Source organism: Crinia signifera, chromosome 8 (assembly GCF_055691185.1).
Source record: "Crinia signifera chromosome 8, ASM5569118v1, whole genome shotgun sequence".
Lineage (NCBI taxonomy): Eukaryota > Metazoa > Chordata > Amphibia > Anura > Myobatrachidae > Crinia > Crinia signifera.
Window position 1 is genome coordinate 21,819,741 of NC_139224.1, and position 24,714 is coordinate 21,844,454.

The 24,714-nt window shown below is 48.1% G+C and overlaps 1 protein-coding gene across 3 annotated transcripts in view; it reads left to right on the forward strand.

Annotated features, from left to right (window-relative positions):
• Window positions 1–24,714, forward strand: part of PDZRN3 (PDZ domain containing ring finger 3) — a 190,909-nt gene that overhangs the window by 163,054 nt on the left and 3,141 nt on the right. For all 3 annotated transcript variants that reach the window (XM_083155968.1, XM_083155969.1, XM_083155970.1), the window contains 6 exons: window positions 7,517–7,770; window positions 12,311–12,398; window positions 16,766–16,864; window positions 18,782–18,844; window positions 19,919–20,020; window positions 22,588–22,704. In XM_083155968.1, the coding sequence (XP_083012094.1) occupies window positions 7,517–7,770; window positions 12,311–12,398; window positions 16,766–16,864; window positions 18,782–18,844; window positions 19,919–20,020; window positions 22,588–22,704 (723 nt within the window). The remainder of the gene's footprint in view (window positions 1–7,516; window positions 7,771–12,310; window positions 12,399–16,765; window positions 16,865–18,781; window positions 18,845–19,918; window positions 20,021–22,587; window positions 22,705–24,714) is intronic.

Sequence of the window (24,714 nt, forward strand, 5' to 3'; positions counted from 1 at the left end):
TAACTCCTCCTTCCCTGTCCTGACCCTAAGCCACACGCATATTTATGTTTGGGATGTTGGTATTCTGGAGTTGGCATCCTGATCCTTTTAATGTTCCGGCGCTGGTAATCGGAGGAAATCGGTATGTCCGCATCCCGTCCAAGATACAGCATCACCGTCAGGCAGTAAGGTGGTACTGCACTCAAAGCTCATTGCCATGCTTGCCACGTGAGCAGCCATTTAGAAAAACGTGTTTAAATGCACGTACTTTGTACCTCTATTATACGTAGCTTTAGCTAATTTAACACGGTTAAAAAATAAGCGATGGTACATTTTAAGCCGACAAAAGTGGGTTCTTTGTACAAAATCTGGACAAAAAACATTCAGTTCCCCCCATCCCCGCAGAGCAGATTTAGCATTCCTATATAATTTGTCTTCTGAGGTATTCGACTGAGTTTGTGCTATTTAACACGTCTCGTGAATAGCGCCCATGAGGTAACTGAGGACTTTTAGAACACAATATGGTTTAGTTTCCTGTAAATAGAAAGACGGGGAAAAGAAAAGGGGGATTAACGGGGATACCAAGCAGAATTAACCTGCGTCGTCAAATACCCTTTTGAAATTCAGGGGGCAAAGGACGCAGGAAAAATGGAAACATTTCTGGTTTCTTCCACAATTTCTTTATGGTCCTGCACCCTTTCTTGTAGTATAATGCTCTTAGATCCCCAAAGATGCTTATTAGACCTGAAAGAGAAGTTTGGATAGGAGACAAAGGTCCATACTGGATTGTGAACAGAACGTCAGTGTACCACACTTCCCAGGGATTTTGCTGAGCACGAGGTCGCAAAATGCTCATCCCATTGAGCGCGGCTTTCCCTCCGTGCATGCTGGAATAAAAAGCAGCAAATGATCGCTTTATTGCATACAAATCTCTGCCATTCATAGGCTAAGTAACACACAGCGATGGCTGTAACAAACTTTGTATCTGGTTCCAAAAACCTTATGTCATCCCTGTTTGCAGACTGTAAGAAACAGAGCTTTGTGCAAAGGAAAGAAAAGGCTCCAACATTCACAGAGAAACCTGACTACATGGCAGTTTAATCAACAGTATGATACTTACCGCTTCAGCATACCCTCCCGACATCTGAAGGGCAGGAATCGGTACCAATTCGGAAAGGGGGTGTGACCACGGGTTAAAGGGGCGTAGCCAAGCACCCAAGGGCGTAACTACCATAGGTGCAAGGGGTGCAGCTGCTATGTCACCATCAGTTGGTAAATAGGGGGCCCATACAAACCTTTGCTATGGGGCCTACGACTATCTAGTTACGCCACTGCAAGCACCCTTTTCTATACTTTCAATGGACAGTTGGAGACCCAGTTCCCAGATACATAGGCCTTTTTAGCCAGTACAGGCCATAAAAAAGGGTACTGTACTGGCCAAAAAGGTCAAGTTGGAGGGTATGCATCTGAGATGCGTCTCTGTAGATGACCATAGTTCTAGATCTTCTTTCCGACCCAGTCAATCTGCATTGTTGTGTTCTCCGCCCTATTTTCAGCGATGACTAAGATCTTTATACACCTGTACAGCTAAGACGCAATCGCAACCGATACAATCAATAACCATAGATCATGCTCACATTGGGGAATGACGGCATATTATTATCAGCCCTTTGATCTCCTCTTGAGGACGGACCTTGGTCCTTGTTGTCAAGTGTTATGGGACATTTTGCTAACTTCGTGTCACAGGGGCTGGCTTCCCTCTGTCTCTAAGCCGAGGGGTGTCCGGGTGGCTTGACCTTATTGGATGGCCTGAAACTCCTATTTCAGCACAACATATTATCGTTGATTATTAGCGATGTCAGAGGGTGACAGGATGAGGATATATTTCAGAAAGCGAGCTGCACCTTATGTGATGCAGTCACTTAAGCTGCATATAGGTCACAGTTCTCCCTATAACAAACAGTTGCTTTGAAAAAGGCCAGTGAGATTAGCAGCCATCATGAATTTTAGTATGCCCAGATACATTCCTCTGGTTCCTTGATTGAATGCACTTGACTTGTGTCACTTTGTTTCCCCCTTTGCATACTAACGAGTAGGGAGCCCAATCATAGGCTTCGAATCATCACAAAAAAAAACTCACTTTGCAACTCGACCATCTCCGATTTTCTTGAAGTTTGGGAGAATGGTAGACAACATAAAGTCAAATATTAGGGTTTGGTATGAGTTACCTACAATCAAAATACAGACAGTCAAAATACCCACATTTAAAATATGTGCAAACCCCAAACATCGGATGGGGGAGCGAATTCGGGGGGATTTCATCATGATGGGGATATCATCGGATCTGCTGAACGCTGATTACTTGATACCGGATAGAAGGAGCGTCCATGAGGTCAAGCTGTACTTCTGTTTATTATGGTGCGAGCTGCGCTGTGTAACGTATGAGAGCTTCTCAGTAATATCTGCCAGTGGCGGAATTAGCGGAGCGGTGCACTTTCAGCCTCCATTAGCTCCAGCAGCCGGCCGCCCTCTGTGCACGCCATGCCTCAGCGCCCTTCGCGGTGCCCAAATAAACAAGCCGGGGATATTGGTTCACATACATTAGTCTTTGAAATTGTTTTGTGTCATTTGTTGTGCTGAGAATCTCACCGATGTAATGGCAGCACTTGGTCCCAGAGGAGACTTATGTGCTCTCATTAATAGGGTGAGCTGAGAGGGCCTGTTCATTTGTCACATTAACCTTTGTATGCATGGTATATGGGAGCAGCAGATATTACCTACATGAGCGCTCGCAGTGGGACTGACTCCCCCACCAAATCAAATTACATGATAGTGGTGGATAAAATGCATTTTCTAGCTGCTGTCTGCTGGGCGTAAAGAATCTGTTGGCAGTTGCTCACTGCACCCTTCCATAATTCAAAAAAACTGCTGTCCCATGTTGCTAGCTATGAATAAACTGGCCTGTTTGCAGCAGTGTGCGATGTTACATATATTCTATTTTAGCATTTTCCACCTTGGGGTATATTTAATGCATGTCGAAACTGGCATTTTTTTTTTCAGGCGGATTGACGGAATTTAACAAAAAGAGAGAAATCCCGCACCAGATTTTAGTAGATAGGTCTTGGACTGTCTGTTCTCCAAAGAGATATATTATTTTTGTTCTTATGGGATTGATACCCTTTGATAGTATTTGTGCATGGAGGTGCTACCCTTAACTTTGAATGAACTACACAACCACACAAACTGCCATTTTTTTTACAGGCGGATTGACGGACTAGCTGCTAATCCACCTGCTTGTGACGGAAACACAGCCGGCTATGTTTCCGGCAATCTCAATCCGACATGAAAAGATGTCGGATTGAGGCAGGGAGGACGGCGCCGGGTTAGCAGCATTAGCTTACACGGCGCCTCCCGGGCCGACTTGCTGCTGCGCTCACCCGTTCCCCACGCTGGACGGGTGAACATCGATCAGCGGCCAAATTCGACATCCGGATTTGCCCGTTACATTGAATAATGGCTGACGATTCCATTACGTCAAAAGAATTTCGGAATATTTAAAACTTCCCAGAAGATCTTCTGGGGGTTCGGGGGAAATAGCTATGGTATTTCCCATATGTGGATCAATCTGCTGTCACAACGTCGGAGATCATTGGTTATGTTGACGTAGTTGACCTTCCGACCTTGAGTATATCGACATATTACCTGTGTTGACATAAGCTGCATCGACCTTTAGTAGTCGAAGCAATGTATGTTGATCTTTAGTGTGTCGACCCGATGCCAACTGCTATTCCTACGGCCGGGCATTGTCTAGCAGATCACAGCCATTCTGCCCCCGACACTATCCGGTTCTGACGTATATGGCTTAGTGCCGACTGCTGAGGTTCCTTGCGTCACATCACGGGGCACTTGGTCATTCACCTTCCGGCATTTGGTGACAATATACCACATATGCCGGCTACTGGGGAAGAGTTGTCCCCCCCAGAGAAGTAATTTTCTTCAAGTTGTATTTCCAGTACTCTCTGACTTCCAGATCACTGAGCAAGTTATTAAAATCCACAACTCATTACACAAAATGCAGCGCGAGCAGAGGTCACAGGTCACGCAGCTGCAGCAACAGAACAACCAGTACCCGGAGTATTCATCCAACATAACAATCCTGACTGTAGATGAAAGATTCCATATATGTGATGCGTAGCCGAGGACGATACTCCTGTTGGGGTGGTGTTTTCTTTTGGCTGATTTATTAATGGAAGAGAGGTATTTGTTGTTGGTTTTTTTTTTTAGTTTTTCCTATTTTGTCCAAGAAATTGAAACCGCCAGCAATAAAACGATTGCTTATAGTATTCTGCCTATCAATAGAATAAAGGAGGAGCTGTAGCAAGAGATTGAAATTTTGACAGGAGCTTATTGGCTATCACCTCCCCTATAGTGATGCTTAAGTTTACTCTGTATTAATATGGTAGGGGTGTAGACCAAGGGGGAATTGCAGGGTGTGGAGGAGGGGGAGGGGGGGGGCGCTGGCTGGTGTATATATTGTCATTTTTACAAAGCAGGGGTCTGCACTCGGAAAATTATAGAGAGCACCAGTTGGGTAGAATCAGTGAAAAATAACATTATTTATTATTTATTTATTAACAGTTTCTTATATAGCGCACACATATTCCGCAGCGCTTTACAGAGCATATTAGAACATTCACATCAGTCCCTGCCCCAGTGGAGCTTACAGTCTATATTCCCTACCACATGGACACACACACAGACCTTCTAGGGTTAATTTGTTGGGAGCCAATTAGCCTACCAGTATATTTTTGGATTGTGGGAGGAAACCGGAGTATCCGGAGGAAACCCACGCAAGTACGGGGAGAATATACAAACTCCGCACAGTTAGGGCCATGGTGGGAATCGAACCCATGACCTCAGCGCTATGAGGCAGTAATGCTAACCATTACACCGTCCGTACTGCCCTGAACCATTTATACTGTGCCACTAAGTGGGAGGATAGTAAATGTATTGTCTGTATTTCTATCCCTCCGTATAAAAGAAAATCAGCGACCGATGCATCAAAGTGAGTGGAGAAGTTGCCCAGCGGCCAATCAGATTAAGTAGATTTAATAAAATGCTAGCGAGAAACTGATTGGTTGATAGGGGGAACTTTCCCACCTATCCTCTTTCGGTTTGGCACACCTCCTCCTTTGTAACTACCATTTAATTAATTTCCTTCAGGAAAATGAATGCACGGCGTATATTCTCCTACTTCATTGTAGATCTGTGGGTATCTCTCTGGGTAGGTTTACTAAGCGGAGAGTTCTATCAAAGGTGTTTCCCATAGCAACCAACCAGATTATAGCATTTATTTAGCACCTTTTAGAAGATAAGAGAGAGAATCTGATTGGTTGCTATGGACTCCCATCGTAGTAAATGTACCCCTTAGTGACAGGCGCAGATACGGTGACAGTCACTTGGAGATAGTAATACATGAAGAGTAGACTTGTACCATAAGCACGGAACAAACGTCCTTACGGTTGACCTGTGCGTCCATCCTGGGCATTCTCCTGCTGGTTGGCTCAGCGCCATTGATAGCTTTACAACTAGCAGAGCAGGCTCTGGGGTGTTTAGAACAAACATATCTCAAGGTATTGATTGCAGGCTCCTTTGTGATAAGAGCTGTTTATTACCTGTAGCCGGAGGCAATCAATGTGTTGTACCGGCTGTGATCACTGGTAGAGCCCAGATAACGCGCGCACACAAAGCTTCATTTAATTTACAGGCCGCACATACATGAATAGAGGATGCAGACTGATCGGCACAAAGGATTGCTTGGGTGGAATATAATTAGCCTATTAGACGTTCTCCCTAAAGCCTCCCCCAGTAAATACACTGCGCCAATCTACATCACGGGTAGAATCTTACTGCCGGTGACACGTCTGTCATTGCCGGTTTAGCCTGAAAGAAACCAGCAACAAAGGGAAAACTGGATCTGCGTTCGTCTCATCGCCCCAAGTGTCGGGAAGCCAAGTGGCGGCAGCTGCTAGTCGCGCAGGCAGGAACGGCAACAGAAATCTTGGGGCCCCATACACTGTTATCTCTGATGCATCCCACCCCATCAAATGCTATCAACCCTTCCATGCTGGAACATAAACTGGACGCACTCCCTCACCCTGCGGTCTGGGCTATATAACATAGATGCACTCCCTCGCCCTACGGCTTGCGCTCTATCACACCAACTCACTCCCCCACCCCGCGCCCTGGGCTCTATCACACTGACCACTACCGCACCCTGCCGCCTGCGCTCTATTATACTGATGAACTCTCTCACCCTGGGACCTGCGCTCTATCACACTGCCGCACTACCTTACTCTGCGGCCTGCGCTCTATCACACTGACGCACTACCTTACTCTGTGGCCTGTGCTCTTATCACACTGACGCACTACCTCACCCCACGGCCTGTGCTCTTATCACACTGACGCACTACCCCACCCCACGGCCTGCGCTCTATCTCACTGACGCACTACCTCACCCCACGGCCTGCGCTCTATCACACTGACACACTACCCTACTCTGCGGCCTGCGCTCTATGACACTGACGCACTCCCTCACCCTGAGGCATGCGTTCTATCACACTGACGCACTACCTCACCCTAAAGGCATGCGTTCTATCACACTGATCAATACATCACCCTGCCGCCTGCGCTCTATTATACTGAGGAACTCCCTTACCCTGAGGCATGCGTTCTATCACACTGACGCACTACCTCACCCCACGGCCTGCACTCTATCACATTGACACACTCCCTTAACATGCGGCCTTAGCTCCCTCACCCTGCAGCCTGCGCTCTAATGCTGACACGCTTTCTAACCCTACATCCAGGACACCCACCCCCCCCCCCCACAGGCCAGTTGTGCACCTCCCTGCAGTGCTTAACTTTCGAACCCTGCAGCCCAACCCTTCTCCCCCCCCCCCCCCCAGCCATACCCTAACCATTCCACATATATACACACATACAGCACTCAGTCTTACCTATCTGCAGGGCAGGGTGGGCCTGGAAAACAGCAGCTTTACTCTGCACCTCTGCCCTCGGTCCAGTCCCCTCTGGATCTGTCCCCATTGGGTCCCGTGCAGAGGGGGGAGAGTTAGAGCTGAGCGGCATGATGACTAAGTGGGAGGGGGTCCTGTTTTGGGGCTTCTAAGATCGGCGGGCCCGGGTCAGCTGTCCCCCTTGACCACCCCCCCTGTCACCGGGCCTGGACGCAGAACCACCCTACTGCTCCCAGGCCAGGAAGATAGGGCCTTTTTTTTTTTTAATTGTGATAATAACTGCTGAATTCATCTCATTTGCATAGAGGTGCGCTTGAACGTCCAATAAAAAAGGAGTTTGAAATATGCTGTATATTTAAAAAGAAAGTGTTTAAGTGTTTGAGTGCCTAAATGCAAGCATTATATACTACTAATAATTCACGGTCTGACAATGACTCCATTGGGAAGACGGGCAGTGGATGGAGAAACAGGCAATTTAGTGTCTTCTCCTCTTTCCGCAGGTAAATGGCAAGGACTTATCCAGGGCCACACACGACATGGCGGTGGAAGCCTTCAAAACAGCCAAAGAACCCATTGTGGTGCAAGTCTTACGGAGAACCCCGCGCACTAAGATGTTCAGCCCCTCAACAGACGCGCAGATGGCGGACACAGGGACACAGACGGAGATCACATTTGAACACATCATGGCCCTATCCAAAATAAGCTCCCCGTCCCCATCCGTGGCTGCTCTGGATCCATATCTCTTAAATGAAGAGTGAGTATGAACGTCCAAAATACAGTTCTATGGCGTACAACAGCGTGCACCGTACTGACGAATGTCAGTGAGACTCCACTAGCATAGGCGTACAACAGCGTGCACCGTACTGACGAATGTCAGTGAGACTCCACTAGCGTAGCCAACCTCATGGTTCCTGCCTTCTTCCCCAGGAGAGAATATATAATCTCCATGCTGGAAAATGAAAGCGCCATTACTCTCTGCTTATGCTTCTTGTCCTCTCTGCTGCTTCTGACACTGTGGAACGCTCTCTCTTTCTGCAAATCCTTCACTCCCTTGGTGATACTGCCCTCTCCTGGCTGTCCTACCTTCCTTTTCGGTCTCCTCCCATGACTCCACCTTCCCCCACTTCCACTAACAGTAGGTGTCCCTCAAGGTTCTGTTCTTGGTCCTCTCCATTTTTTTCTCTCTCTCTCTCTATGTTCTCTTGAACTCATTAGCTCTTTTGAATTCCAATATCATTTCTATGCTGATGATACCTAAATCTACCTTTGGTCCCATGACCATTCCCCTGCTCTCCTCACTCATGTCTCCAACTGTCTCTGTGCTATCTCTTGTTGGATGTCCTAGCACTTTCTCAATCTTACCTCCTACAATCTCATTATCTATTGATGGCACTACTATTTCCTCTAGCACCCAAGTGCGCTGTCTTGGAGTAATCCTTGACTCCTCCCTCTCATTCAAACCACACATTCAGCTCCTCTCACAAACCAGCCGATTTCTCTCAAAAATATTTCCAGGATCAGACCCTATCTCACCCCACTATTCTACCAAGACCCTCATCCACTCACTGGTTATATCCAGACTTGACTACTGTAATCTCCTATGTGGAATCCCTTAAATGTCTCTTTCCACTACATTCTATCCTCAATGCTGCAGCCCGGCTCATCTTCCACCCCAAACGCACTACCTCCACCTCCCCTCTTCTACAAGCCCTACACTAGTGATGGCTAACCTTGACACCAGCTGTTGTTGAAATACACATCCCATCATGCCGTGCATTAGTTTTAGCATGGCCAAATAGTAAAACTGTAGCAGGACATGCTGGGATGTGTAGTTCAACAACAGCTGGAGTGTCAAGGTTAGCCATCACTGCCCTACGCTGTCTTCCCCTTCCCTTATAGAATCCAATTCAAACGTCTCACATTCACTTACAAAGCTCTCATCCACTCCATTTCCAACCTCATCTCCCTTTACACGCCTGCCTGTCCTCTTCGCTCTGCTAATGCATGCCGTCTCTCCTGCCTACTGATTACTTCCTCCCAGTCCTACCTCCAAGACTTTTCACATACTGCACCCTACCTTTGGAACTCTCTACCTTTCTCCCTCAGACTCTACAAAATTTCAAACGGGCTCTCAAGGCCCACTTCTTCACCAATTCCAGCCAACTCTCATTCTAAACCACTGTAGCTTGCTCATTTCTACCCCATCTGTGTCTCCCCTGTCTGTCTGCTCCTCCCCCTTAGAATGTAAGCTTTCACGAGCAGGGCCCTCTTCCCTAATGTGTTTTTCCTTCTCTTTTAAACCATCTTTGACGGCACCAGTGTCCTCTGCTGATGCAGCTATTCGTATGTACCCTGCATCGATAATATATTTAACTGTAAGTCCCTGTTTTGCTTATTAATTTAATGTACTCTGTAATTGGGCGCTGCAGATGTCTTGTGGCCCCATATAAATAAAGGATAATAATCCAAACACCACACAAATAGGGCCCTCATCAGATGGCAATGCTGACCATTGTGCCACCGTGCTGACCACACATTTAAATGTGATATTTTATTTGGTTAACAAAAAGATAATTTGCTCAAACCGTCCCGGGCCCTCGTTTTTGTCTAAATCACTTGCTGATAGGTCAGAGAATATACTAAACGCCCCCCTGGAATATACACACAAGCAAAGATACTAGGTTCTAGTTATTTGTGTATAATGTAGGTGACACTTTATTTATTTTACCAGCAGCAAAGCAACAATATGCTATATAAAGAACTGGCACCACATACACACAAACACCCCAACACACGCGCACACATGCACACACACTCACCCACGTCTCATCTCATGCATACCACACACACACACAAACACACAATGTAACTCTGTAAATAAATATCACACACCCCTCCGCCACAAACTTGTCATTCTTATTGGCCGTCATCCAGAAACAACATGCCCATGGGGGCACATCAAGAGATAATTAATATTCTTCTATAATTAAGCTAATGTACATTGGATGACAGTTCTTATTGTACCCACAGACATCAACCGACTTCTGCGTTAAAGCAAAATCCACCCGGGGATTAAAGAATCAATTTCTCCTCACAATAAGCGACATCTCTTAGGAATAGGCCTCCGTTACATGGTGTTTTAGCTGGGCTGTGTCGGGAACAGCTGGGGTGTCATTCCCCTCTTCCTCACAGTGTTAATTCTTTCAGATAAACACAGAAATGATCTCTGGAAGGCAGCGTTCCAGCCCGGTAGCTAAGCCCATTCGCTTTCCTGATGAGCTGACATCCAGACGCAGATATTAGCTGCACATACCGCTGCTTCCCTCATTCAAATTCACACGATAATTAGAAATTCAGAGGCAGGGAGCACATGTTCGCCAGTGTGGTGTGACCGTCAGGAACAAGTGTGATGCACCCAGCTGAGGTGGGCATTCCAGCGCAGCGGGCGAAAGGCGTGAGGCGGTTTAACCATCCTGCCAGGGTCACATACTGACTGACAGAGTTGTCACATGGCGCTCTCCATCCCACTGCGGCGGATAGCACCGGCAGCTGGCAAACTGATCCACTGATCCATAGCTTAGCGCACACATAGTAACTGCCATGTCTGATGGTTTAAAAGGGTCCTTAAATAAATATGCTCCTCACTTACGACATATACAGTACTAGTAAGCCCGCTTGAAGCAAAAGCTTTGAAAGCTAATCTGCAACCTTCTGTGTTTGTGCATGTGTGAGAAAGAGATGTAGTTTCAGATGGCAGTGTTTCGGAGACTCACGGACACTAGACATATATGTATGTGTGTGTGTATATATATATATATATATATATATATATATATATATAAAATGGGGGTCCACCTCACTTGTTTATGTTGGCTAAACTTGTAGAGTACTGGGGAGATTGAGGTGGAGTTTTATCAAAGTTTGGAGAGAAATAAAGTACCAAGTAATCAGCTCCTGACACTTTTCAAACAGATGGGCTTATTAAGGGGGTATTTAATCTCCCGTCGCTATTCCCGATGGGGAAAATAGCGGCGGGGCCCTATTCAATGCTGTCTTCCCCGACAGCATTGAACAGGGATCTCGGCAGAACGAGACCGACTTTAGAAGCAGTAGGGTCCGTTCTGGTGAGAACGGACGTGGATTGTCTAGCTCGACGATACACCGGCATATCTCACGGCCCCCTTTTCGCCGTTCGGCAGGCGGGATATTGAATCCCACCTGCCGATTTCAAGTCGAGCCGGCCGAGAACGGGACAGGGTCTGGTGAAGCGATAAAGTGGGCCAATCAGCTCCTAACTGGCAAGTTATAGACTATGGGGAGGATGCTCTTACATCAGCGCCCCCTTACCGCCGCCCATCGCTGGCTACCGCAAACATAATTATCGCATATGATCTAACATATGCAATAATTATCACAAAAGACAGCTCTTGCGTTAAGAGCTGTCTTTTGCGTTGACCCGGCGATGAGCGGCGGGTCCCGGCGGCTCCCCCCTCCCTCTCTTACCCAGCCTGGAGCTGCTGCTGTGACCGGGGGGGCAGGCTCTCCACCTCCCTGCACCCGGAACAAGATGTACAGTGCAGGGAGGCGGAGGTCACAGGTCCGGGCAGCACAGCACTGTGCTGCCCGGACACAGGTGAGGGGGGGTCGTTGCGGGGCGGCGGTGGGTCGGTGCGGGGCCGCGAGGTGTCGCGTTAGAAGCCCATTGGAAAAATCTGGCGATGCCCCCCCGCCGCAGTAACCCGGCAGGGATGCTTAAAGCATCCCAAAATGCGGTAAAAACCCTGATAACTGGGATTTTACCGCATTTTTAGTTTAGAGAATCTCCCCCTGGGTTTGGAAAATGACAGTTATGAGACGATTGACGGTGATGAAGTACCAGCCATTTTGTCACTTTACCAGGCTTAATACATGGAATTATATGTTGCGCTGCATGGATTTGATGCGTGTTCCTGTGTATTGTATTGTGTGATCACACATAACAGACTATTAGCAAACACGGGGCTCCCACACTTAATGACTCTCGCATCTTCCTGTTGAATTAATGAAATATCTGCATTTCAAAAACAGCAGGTCTCGTATCCCTGTCCCAGGCACAATGTATACCAAAGAATCGTCCTTATTATCGTCTCATCTCGCTAGTTAGCGCACTTTAATTATGAATAATACAGGACTAGAGGTTCTGCACTTTTGACAACAAAATATTATGCAAATGAGAATAACAGAATAATTGGTCGTTAGTCAGAGAAAGGGGCGTTTCCTTAAACCCTTGTTATTTTTCCCCACCACCACCACAGGCACTCGTCACCTCACGAATATTTTGACCCCAACGACTTCATCGGAGGATTGCATCAAGAAATTGAGAGAGATGAATTAGAACTCGAGGTATGAACTAATTAAAATTGGATTCTTGCTCACTTGTAAACAATAGCGCACGGCGGTGTTTTATTGCCAATAGCTAGAGGTTTGCGGGATGGTATCCCAATACCGTGCTTGTGTGTTTTATTACCCCGTGTATGTAACTTCTGCACCTGTGCTTAGAATAAGTGGTACATGGGAAATATATTAAGAAGCGAAAAGGACGATTCAATTCTCGGCGGTACGCAGTATGACACCACATCCCGCTTCGCCCGTTACCACTTATTGCAATAAGGAATCCGTACCTGCATTCTTGCGGTGGTTAGAGTAGAAATAAGCTACTTCGCTGCGGAATGTCACCATGACCAGAGGCCAGTGCTGTCCTCTGTCCTGTCCTGCAGCAGATCCTGAATCATATGCTGCCCATACATATGTGAGATATCGCATACAATCCTTCAATTTCGACCGCATCTGGCCGAGAAAGCGAATGATTGTATGCATTTTTAAGGGGACATTCGACGCAATGCGTGGGCGCTCCGGTCGAATGTCTGGTTTTAAGATCTTATGTGCTGCACATAATATCTATCGAATCGCAGTAGCGATCGCATGTGGTTTTTAACCACATGCGATACTCGAATGCGATCCGCAGGTGGGGGGCGGAGGGAATGCTTTTTCATCGGCTTGGGGATGGGGAAAGGGGGCCGGAGGGACCGCTGGCGGCGTGGGAGACGGCGGGCAGAGGGTGGCGTTATGTAGCGCAAGAAGCGCTAGCGGGTGGCGGGGGTCTGTCAGTGGTGTTTAAAACACTGGGAAGCCCTCTGATTGGCTGAGGGCTTCCCAGTGTTTAAACAATTCTGTCGCCATCACTGACTGACCCACAGCGCTAGCGCTTCTTGCGCTACATAACGCCGCCCTCTGCCCGCCGTCTCCCATGCCGCCAGCGGTCCCTCCGGCCCCCTCTCCCCATCCCCACACCGATGAAAAAGCATCCCCACACCGATGATTGGCCGCCAGTTAGGTTTGGCCAAGCACAGAATGGCAGATAACCAATAGGATTGGCCTTTTCTTAATTTGTTAAACTGGGTACACACTACATGATGTGCGTACCCAGAGATGTCTATAGCGAAGGGACCAGACAGGATAAACACCCATTCGCAGAGTAGCGTGCGGGTTTGAAATCATTCAATGTTCTCCAACCAATGAATGATTTATACAGTGCTCGCAAATCCAAGTCAGTCTGGGCCGACATAGACTTGCAGCGTCCTGGTCCGAGACCGGGCAGGCGGCTGGCATCCTGCGACATCATCCACCCACCACCGGCAGATAGGTTGCCGCCTGCGTTCGCATGGGGATGGCCAGCGTTTTCTTGGACGCAAACGCCCCCCCCTGCCTGCCTCCGTCATGCCCCTCCCACGTGCAAGCGCCACGGAGACTATGCAAGTCTCTGAAGGTGTCTGCACAGAAGCCCTGCACATTGGACTGACAACTCAGGTTAGAATAAGGCACATACATCAGGCATGTCCAAACTGTGGCCCTCCAGCTGTTGTGAAGCTACAAGTCCCATCATGCCTTGCCACAGTTTTGCTAATAGGGAATGCTAAAACGATGGCAAAGCATGCTGGGATGTGTAGTTTCACAACAGCTGGAGGGCCACAGTTTGGACATGCCTGCTCTACATGATATGGACGATAATATCGTTAATCATTATCCTTTAGTGTGTACGCACCTGTAGAGTGTAAATCCCCAGTGTAATTGTGTCACTTCTCCCACCACAACCACCAGGCAGGGGAGAGATTACCAGTTCAGGCAGCTGTCAAACGCTGTAACATGAATTATTTACATCAGCTTGTTTTACTTATCTCAGCTTGTCCTGCATAGATCCACATCTCACACACAGCACTATCCCATGCCCGCAATAAGGGCTAATTCTATTGATTTGTCATCAGAGAGCATTTACTGGTTGTCAGCTCACTGGAAAAGACAGTTGGGCTCTTGTACAGCGCTCCCAAAGTGACAGGGGGGGTGTCCTGACCGCTATCCAAGATGTCACATTTGAATGTTTCTCCCATTACCGAGTCAATATTACAATGCCTTATGTCCAGGAGGGGGGGGGGGAGGGAGGGCTGACATCTGGCCTAGCGAGGACATCGTATCACTGCCACTACCATAATTGGCTGACAGAAACTCCCAAATACACGGCCCCTGAGTCCCTGTGGTGGGGGGAGGCTTAATGCAGTGACTGCTCACCAGATAGGCATCTCTCTCCATCCTCCATCTGATCTGTACGCTGGGGTCAGACACCCCCTTCTCACTTTCTCATGGAGCCGGGAAAATGTCACATTTCCAAGTGCATGAACCGAGGCTTCTAAATCCGAGATGGGCGCAGTTTCTCACTGAGGGAATAAGGTGCCGCCTGCCGGCATCGCAGATCTGACTGCTGCATCGTAAGAAGCAGCTATGGCTGATGTGTGAGGCCAACGGCCACCTGTCACACAGACCGGCCCTCGCAGCTCTGTAGAGGAAGCCGGGACATCTGCACGGGCAGACACAAACACCGGCCTCAGCACTCCCAAAAAACTGGGGTGACACTACCCAGATCCGCCTACACCGCAACCTATAACGGCTCCAGCCTGCCAATCAGAGAGTTAGGCCCTCAGTAAGGGAGGGGTGAAGGTGCTTTTTCAGTTTCCAACTTTTTGTATTTGCATATGTTTAGTTTCGGGGCATGCACAGAATGAAAACGTGCAAGATCATTCCCCTCCCCTGTAAAGTGGGGGACCCGAACAAACAACACTTGTTTGTTCGGGTCCCCCAGAATGCTATTGGGGTACAGCTCCGTTCTTTTCCCTTCGCTATTCCAAAGCAGCAGCAGGAGAGCATGGAGGAATGATTGGCCGTTGAACCCTACGGAGGACTTGATCAGTCTTGCTCCTGGAACCTCAACATGTAAAGTTTATTAGTAACTATTGAATGAAGCAACTTTTATTCTAGGCTAAAGGCGGTCCTTTTAAATAGTTAAAATATAGTAAAAACGTTGGTACTCCTAATACTTCGTACTCCTCTAAAGGCCGAGCTTAGCCATGTGGCAGAGCCTGTGCTCTCCCCCACTGACTGTCGAGGGGTAGGGCTGCTCCACTGCACAGGTAGATTGAGAGTTTGGGCATTTAGGTTTGTGCATGCTGGATCTGACCAGAATGTCGACATGTCTTAAATATGGACAGTCAGAATGTCAACAACGATATAAGGTCAGCAGTCAGAATGTCAGCCTGGTAAAATGCCGACATTACATTGTTGTGCTATTTTTAGGGTTATAGGCTAAAATATGCAATAAACTATGTCAACATTCTGATGTTGACTATAAGAACATGTCTGCATTTGAACCATGTCGGCATTTGTAAATGTTGCTTGTCAGTGTAATGTCCATGTTGACAATCTGAACATCAGCATTCAGAACCTGTTGACATGGTAGTGTCGACATTCTGAATCATTACCACACCTGTTGACGCTATTACAGAGAAATGACTGCCGACTTGCATTGTGTCGCCACCTTCAGTTGGATGTAACTCTAAACAATGTCCTACTTCACTGGCATAATTATGATGCATTTCCGTTTCACTGCCATACTATGCAGTCACGCTGTGAGGCCCCTTGCCACTCTTATTGCCCCAATGCGGGCATTCATTTAAACTTTGGCAAACAAATCATTTTTAATAATGCACAAGCCTCTCCTCGCTTTCCTACAGCCAAGCAATGACTGAATCATGTATTCGTATTCCATTTATTATGTATACATGTTCCGGGTGTGCGGAGGAATATGACAACCTCATTTCTCAATGTTCTGTCTCTATATTGATTACAGCCGTTCAGCAATAATAGGTTGAGATTAGACATGGCGCAGATTACATCCCAGAGAAATGCCTACATAACTCGTTTACACAGCGACGCGTCCAATTCAATTTATTTTATCAGGACAAACATTTCAACCAATAAACAGCGGCCGCAAATTCTTCCCGAATTCACTTTGCCAACTTTCCCATTACAGGCCGTATTGGCCAAGTCAGAAGGAGAAGACAAATGATATTAGCGTTCCTTTTAAAGCATCTCGGTTCTCGTCACCCTGACATCGCACCAGGTTTTTTTTTTTCTTTTAAACAACGTCAAGAAAAAAAAAATCAATAAAACTTTTTTCCTTCTTGTAAAATGACTTTAGTATTGACAAATAGAAGCAGAGATCGCGTTATTGATCTTTCTATTTGTATGTAAAATAAGCGTGAGCTGAGTAAGTTAATCGGCTGGTTTCCAGTGGAACGGGTACACGTCACGCCGGGTGAAATGTTTTTGTGGGTAAAACTTATTTTTTATTTTATTTTTCTACTTATGTTTGTTTTATTCAGGAAATCGATCTCTACAGACTGAACAGCCAGGATAAGCTGGGGCTGACAGTGTGCTACAGGACCGACGATGAGGATGACACAGGGATTTATGTCAGCGAGGTAAGAACATACTGATGACATGAAACCTATTCGGTATTAGCTCATACATAATATGACAACTGCCCCAGGGCTCGCAGGTCTCTATTTGGTGATGAATACAGCCTAAATGTCTGTTGTGATTGTTATATAACCGGCATGTCCAAACTATGGATATTTAGCCAAAAAATGTATCAGGAACAGCTGTAGGGATGCACAGAAAGATTCCCCTGCACAGCCATTTTGTCCTTGCACAGCCATCTTGTTAATGCACAGTTCGCAAACTCTGCCATTACAGATCCGGTTTTAAGGATTTCCATGCTTGATGGCTTAATCGGTGTCCCAGTCAGCTTACCGTGTTCACTCATGCATATATATATTCAGGGCCGGGGCTAAGGTGTCCGGCGCCCTCCTGCAAACCATACATTTTGCGCCCTTTCACATTGCCATTGCAACAAGCTGCAGCCCGATTGTGGGAGTATATGCAACATGCAATCCTATGGAGGATCTCGGGGGCATGTACATGTATGCATACACCATCTCAGTGCTGTGTCCGCAAAATGTTGCAGGCACTAAAGGTGCCCATACACGCTGCTAGAATCGCATACTTTATGGGCTAGATCACATTGCATCGCACAGCATGCATGCAATGTGTGTGCGATGCGATCCGAAAGCAGTACAAAAACTATGTGCAGCACATTACACCCCTCTCGGGACTGAGGGGAAAAGGAGGGGAGAGAAGGAGGAGATGGGAGGAGAGGAGATAGAGGGGGCGAAGTGTTGAGGACTGGCAGTGGCACTGGCACAGCACACTGAGAAGAGGGAAGGAAGGGGAGGCGGCGCTGCTGCCTGTTCGTCATTTGAATGACAGCTGACAGGCGCAGGGAGCAATGGGTAGGGGGCGGATCCGGACATGACATGTCATCCAGGCATTTACAGACAGCGCTTCATGCCTCAGCGCAAGTGTCTGTGAGGAAGAGGGGGCAGGTCGCAGGAGGAGGACAGTGTGTGCGCGGTGCAGGGAGCTGCTCAGCCTCTCCATACTGCCGTCCGCTGTCAGACAGGCACTGCGGGCGGCGTGCAGGAGGCGGTGACAGTGAGGGCTGAGGCAGAGCAGGGAGGGAGACAGCGCCTTTTCAGCATGGCGCCTCCCTGCTTTGCAGTAGCTGCTGAGTGGGTAGCGCCGGCCCTGTATATATTCTAGAAACCTTCACTGCAGAGTATGGGAATAAGTGTTATTACTCACACCATGCTGACAGGGGATGCAGTCAAAATCCCGACAGGGTTAAAATACCGAATGGGTCATAATACCGACAAGGACAAAATCCCGACATTTAAAATACCGACAAGGACAAAATCCCGACATTTAAAATACCGACAAGGACAAAATCCTGACATTTAAAATCCTGACAATGTCAAAATACCGACATATAGAATGTACAGGTGAAAGTGTCAACATGACTTTGGGTCGACAGGTCGCGAGGTCGACATGGGTTTTTTCACTGTTTTTTGACCCGACGTGCCAACAGACGGTATTTCATGCCCTACCATCCACTAGGGCGTGGTGGGAGAATAAAATAGTGTGCCGAGTGCCCGAAGCATAGCGAGTGAAGCGAGGGGCTGCGGTTCACCTCCAGCTGTGACCATGTCTACGGTGTCGACATTCGGGTAAAAAAAAACAGTGAAAACCCTATGTTGACCTCGCGACCTGTCGACCCAAAGTCATGTTGACACTTTCACCTGCACATTCTATATGTCGGTATTTTGGCCATGTCGGGATTTTAAATGTTGGGATTTTGTCTTTGTCGGTATTATGACCCATTCAGCCTGGAATTAGCTAATCTTTATGTAAAATACTAGTTCATTGATATGTTGTTGTTTTTTTCCGCAAAATGTATTTATTGTCAATTCTAAAATGAAATGCCTATTTGTGTTTCTCAGATTGACCCCAATAGCATCGCTGCTAAAGATGGGCGGATCCGAGAGGGCGACCGGATCATACAAGTAAGATCACAATCCTTTTGGGCAGAATTGCCCCCGAACAATAGATTGTCAATGTAGCCTTTTGAAAATTGTGGGCAGGAGAACATCAGCAGACAGCACTTGTCAGATGAGGGAATAGGATTTCCGTTTGTCAGTAATAAGTGGCAGTACGGCTGGGTACAGGGTTATACATTTACATCAAAGCTTTAGGGGTGCGGATTAAAGATAACAGTCATTAGGTAGACACCAGATGGGTAGAGGTCAATAGGTCAACAGGGTTAAATGGTCAACAGGGTAAAGAGGTCGTCATGTAAATAGTTAACACATAATTCTCCTCTGGTACCTTCCTGTCGCCTTACAGATCCTTACCCTAACCTTCCACCATGTACCTAACCCTAACCTTCCACCTTGTACCTAACCCTAACCTTCCACCATGTACCTAACCCTAACCTTCCACCTTGTACCTAACCTTCCTCTCGGGCAGCCTAAGCCTCCCCAAGTACCTAACCCGCCCCCCTCGTACCGTAACCCCACCCCCCTGGTACTTAACTGTCCCCTTACATAGCCTTACCCTACCCATCCACCATATACCTAACCCTAACCTTCCTCTCGGGCAGCCTAAGCCTCCCTTAAGTACCTAACCCTCCCCCCTCGTACCGTAACCCCCCCCCCCCCCCCCCCGGTACCTAACTGTCCCCTTACATAGCATTACCATAACCTTCCACCATGTACCTAACCCTAACCTTCCACCATGTATCTAAGCCTCCCCCTAGTGCCTAACCCCAATTCTCCCCTAGTACTTAACTGTCTCCCTACACAGGTGAACCCCAACCCTCCCCCTGTTACCTAAATGTCAACTTACATAGTCTTACCCGTACCTTTCACCATGTACTTAACCTAGCCTTCTGCTTGGGCAGCCTAAGCCTCCACCAAGTCACCAAGTGCCGGACGCTAACCCTCCCCGCTGGTACCCTGACCTTACACTTACCCTAACCTTCCTCTTGGGCAGCCCCAAGTGCCTAACCCTCCACCCTGGTACCTACCTGTCAAGAGAGTGTGTAGTGAGGATGTCTGACTTCAGTTCTTGTCTGGCAGATTAATGGCATTGATGTGCACAACCATGAAGAAGCGGTGGCCCTCCTCACCAGCGAAGACACAAAGAATGTTTTCTTACTAGTGGCAAGGCCGGAATTACAGGTATTGTTCTGGTGCCTCACAAACATTTCCATTGGGCAGAATCTGCCGTGCAGCCTGGGCCGACATTGTCCAACTAGGCCTCGCCCAGAGCTGCAACATTGTTGCAATGGCCCCATAACCATCAGCAATAGTAACCATTTACAGACGGCTTTAATTCCTTATAATATACACTGGCTGGGATGCCGTCATTGGCCCTTATTCTGGTTGGTGCGGTCAGAGCCGCACACGGGGCTCCGACCGCACAAACCAAGGGCCGCCCACCGGACGGATCGCCACGGCCGTCCGTACACGGACGGCTGGCGATCCGCACAAAAATGGTGGAGGCTACGCCTCCACCATGGTGGGAGCTGCCCCCTGCCTTCGATGGTCGACGACCATCGAAGGCAGGCCCGCACGCCGCGGCAGCTCCCGCAAGCTCAGACCACACGGACAATCGTCCGTGTGGGAGCTTGTAAGGGGGCTGAAAGCTGACATCCGGCGACGTCAGCTTTCCGCCCCCATGTCATGGTAATGAGGGCGTCATGCCCTCATTACCATGCATACGCCCCGCGTTTTCATGGGAACGCCCATGAAACGCGGGGCGTACACATAGGGAAATGAGGGGCTGAAGCCCCTCACGCCCCTATACGCCCCCTTTGCGGCGGACGAAATCCGTCTGCGGCGAAGGGGGCTGCACATGCGCAGAATGACCTCTGCGCATGTGCAGACCACAAACATCGGCGGTACGGCCGCACGCGGGCCGTACCGTGCCGATATGAATAAGGGCCATTATTAGGTTTAAGCCTATTGAGGACGACATGCATTGGGTCCACCACTGAAGGTGTCGACCTAAGACCTGTCGACCTTCAGTGGTCAACTCAATGCATGTAGACATAATTTGAGTCGACACAATGACCTTTGGCCTACTCAGCCAGTGTCCTAGACTTATTGTCCTGGCTTCTTCCCCGTTCATGTGAGCGTTACAGGAATCTGACAACGCAATTGGCCGCTCCTCTAACCAATACCCACCTCTCCGGGAGGCGAGTGTTGAAATGGCAACCTCTTGTTTTAATGATGTACATACAGTAGCGTCATCGGTAGCCGCTGGTTATACAGTTGTTATTAATACTGCAATTATATAGGGGCTGATGCAGAGTTGAACGCAAATGTTACATAATTGTTCGCACATTGCGAGTACAGAACTTAAGGCCCCCATACACTATGCGATTTTGGGACGATTTCATCCGATTTCGGCACTTGGGGCCGATAACCGGGTGAAATCGGCCCAAAATCGCAGGTGTGACATCTGTTCCAATCCGATGCGCGTTCCCGTGCGCATCGGACTGGATCAGGGAGGTCGGACGGTCAGCACATAAGATCACATCTGACCTCCCTGTATGCATATGCCTGCCCACCTGACAGGCATATGCATGCAGATTGACCGGGGGAGCAGTGGGGCGGGCATCGGGTCCCTGAGCGCTTAGCTGGCGGCGCCGGCGAATTATGACCTGGCCAGGCGGTGTGATCACAGATATCAGCAGCAGCGCGGGACGGGCAGTGCAGTGCAGTGGCGGTTATTAGATTTTTTAAATACCTGTCAAATGACTAGCCGTTCTCTGATTGTCTGAGAGCGGGGCTGTGCAATGATACATTGAGTCACCTCACTACCTACACGGGCACTGGGGCTGTGCAATGATACACTGAGTCACTGCACTACCTACACGGGCACCAGGGCTGTGCAATGATACATTGAGTCACTGCACTACCTACACGGGCACCGGGGCTGTGCAATGATACATTGAGTCATTGCACTACCTATGCGGGCACTGGGGCTGTGCAATGATACATTGAGTCACTGCACTACCTACACGGGCACTGGGGCTGTGCAATGATACATTGAGTCATCGTACTACTTACACGGGCACCGGGGCTGTGCAGTGATACATTGAGTCATCGCACTACCTACACAGGCACCGGGGCTGTGCAATGATACATTGAGTCATCGCACTACCTACACGGGCACTGGGGCTGTGCAATGATACATTGAGTCATCGCACTACCTACACGGGCAGCGGGGCTGTGCAATGATACATTGAGTCATCGCACTACCTACGCGGGCACCGGGGCTGTGCAATGATGCATTGAGTCACCTCACTACCTACACGGGCACCGGGGCTGTGCAATTATACATTGAGTCACCTCACTACCTACACGGGCACCGGGGCTGTGCAATTATACATTGAGTCACCTCACTACCTACGCGGGCACCGGGGCTGTGCAATGATACATTGAGTCACCTCACTACCTACACGGGCACCGGGGCTGTGCAATTATACATTGAGTCACCTCACTACCTACACGGGCACCGGGGCTGTGCAATTATACATTGAGTCACCTCACTACCTACGCGGGCACCGAGGCTGTGCAATGATACATTGAGTAATGGAAGCAGACCCTATGCTTATATATGAATGCTGCAGTAATTATTTGGGAGATTGCGTTACTGGAGTAGGGACATATATGTGCACCAGGTACTGGTCCTATCCTGCATCCTAATGTCATCTCTCTCTTGCTCCCCCGGCACGCAGCTGGATGAAGGATGGATAGACGATGACAGAAATGATTTCCTCGATGATCTACACATGGACATGTTGGAGGAGCAGCACCACCAGGCAATGCAATTTACAGCCAGCATGCTCCAGCAGGTATTGCTGTCAGCGTCTCTTGTCAGATCTGATATTCCGATTCCCGGCTCCCATTAAACGGATTAAACTAACCAGCTGGTGTAATGAATATATGAGGTTATGACTAGCAGGGGGGATTTGTCAAGAGCTGTACATTAAAGGCTCACAGGGGAGAGGATGATACATTTTTCTGTGAAAACATTCCATTATTTTAGCTGGATGCACTTAAGATAACCGGACTGACAGCCTGAAACGATCGGCCCGCTGGAGAGATTTGTAATATTCATTTGTGAGAGGGAGAACAGCGCTGTCTCTCTGAATAATGTCCTCTACGTTCTGCCAGCAGCAGCAATGTAACCCCCAAGCGGGAGATACGGAGCTTTTACGTGGAACTAATCGTAACACGAAATCTAGATATGTTTATACCTTGTTAGCTCTGAGTTTGCCTTGAATATCAGAACAGCTTCTATTTATTTAGAACAATAAATAAAATAAAGCAGCGCTGAAGTTACAATGTAAAATATTTATTACATACACTAATAAAACATTTTAAACATTAAAAATGAACCAATGGTATAAAAGGTTGTAGGATGGACCCAAATGTTATAGTCACCGATATTGAAGTAATCACCGATAATGGAAAGGTATTTCGAGACCTGCTCTGATCCTTAGGGCAAAGGGGGGGGATGAGGGAGTCCTTAATTGCCACTTGGTGGTATCCTGATGTTGTTATTACGGACTGCAACCGATGGCATAGGTGGAAATTAGCCAAATCGGGAGTCCCACTGCTGCGAGTGGTCAGGTATCCAACGTTGTTCTGTGGCTTGAGACTTTCAAGATGGTGGGTTATCCGATCAGATGATTAAGCAGGTGAGGTGGTCCTTATGGTGAAAAGGGTGAAGTCCTTAGGACAATATGGGTCCAACCGATGTAGCACCTGGTGCAGATGGTGCTACATCGGTTGGACCCATATTGTCCTAAGGACTTCACCCTTTTCACCATAAGGACCACCTCACCTGCTTAATCATCTGATCGGATAACCCACCATCTTGAAAGTCTCAAGCCACAGAACAACGTTGGATACCTGACCACTCGCAGCAGTGGGACTCCCGATTTGGCTAATTTCCACCTATGCCATCGGTTGCAGTCCGTAATAACAACATCAGGATACCACCAAGTGGCAATTAAGGACTCCCTCATCCCCCCCCTTTGCCCTAAGGATCAGATCAGGTCTCGAAATACCTTTCCATTATCGGTGATTACTTCAATATCGGTGACTATAACATTTGGGTCCATCCTACAACCTTTTATACCATTGGTTCATTTTTAATGTTTAAAATGTTTTATTAGTGTATGTAATAAATATTTTACATTGTAACTTCAACGCTGCTTTATTTTATTTATTGTTTTTTCCTGTACTTGGGAGCTGACTACTCCCATAAGCAGCTGCTGTTTTGATTAAACCACTCCTGGCAGGTGCTCCTAAACCAACCCAAGTTGGTCCCCTTTCTTCTATTTATTTAGAACATAGGGGCTAATTCAGCTTCCGGCGCTAATATCACAAATTGGGCATTTTTAGCAAGTCGGCAATTCCGTGCACCCACCAGCCCTTAAACCGTGGTTGCATGGAAAAGTGCTGGTGGGGGGGGGCTCATCAGTGCAGGACAAGAATTCTAGTCTTGAAATAGCAGATACAGTGTTCTGAACAGTGGCATAGCTACATATGCGGCAGACCCTGCGGCGGCTTGGGGGAACGGCGCCTGCGGGCTCTGTGGTGGGCGCCGCCGGCTGAATTGACATGTGACCCAGGCGGCAGTGAGTGCTGAGCTGGTCCCGTCCTGTACATATCTAATAAGCCCAGCGCAGTGCATATTGAATGAGCGGGTCCCCGTTCCGTGCATATGTAATGAGTGGGTCCCGCTCATTACATATGCATGGGGTGGGGACCCGCTCATTCAATATGCACTGTGTTGGGTCCTTGCTTATTAGATATGCACGGAGCGGGTCCTACTCAGTGCTCACTGCTGCCTG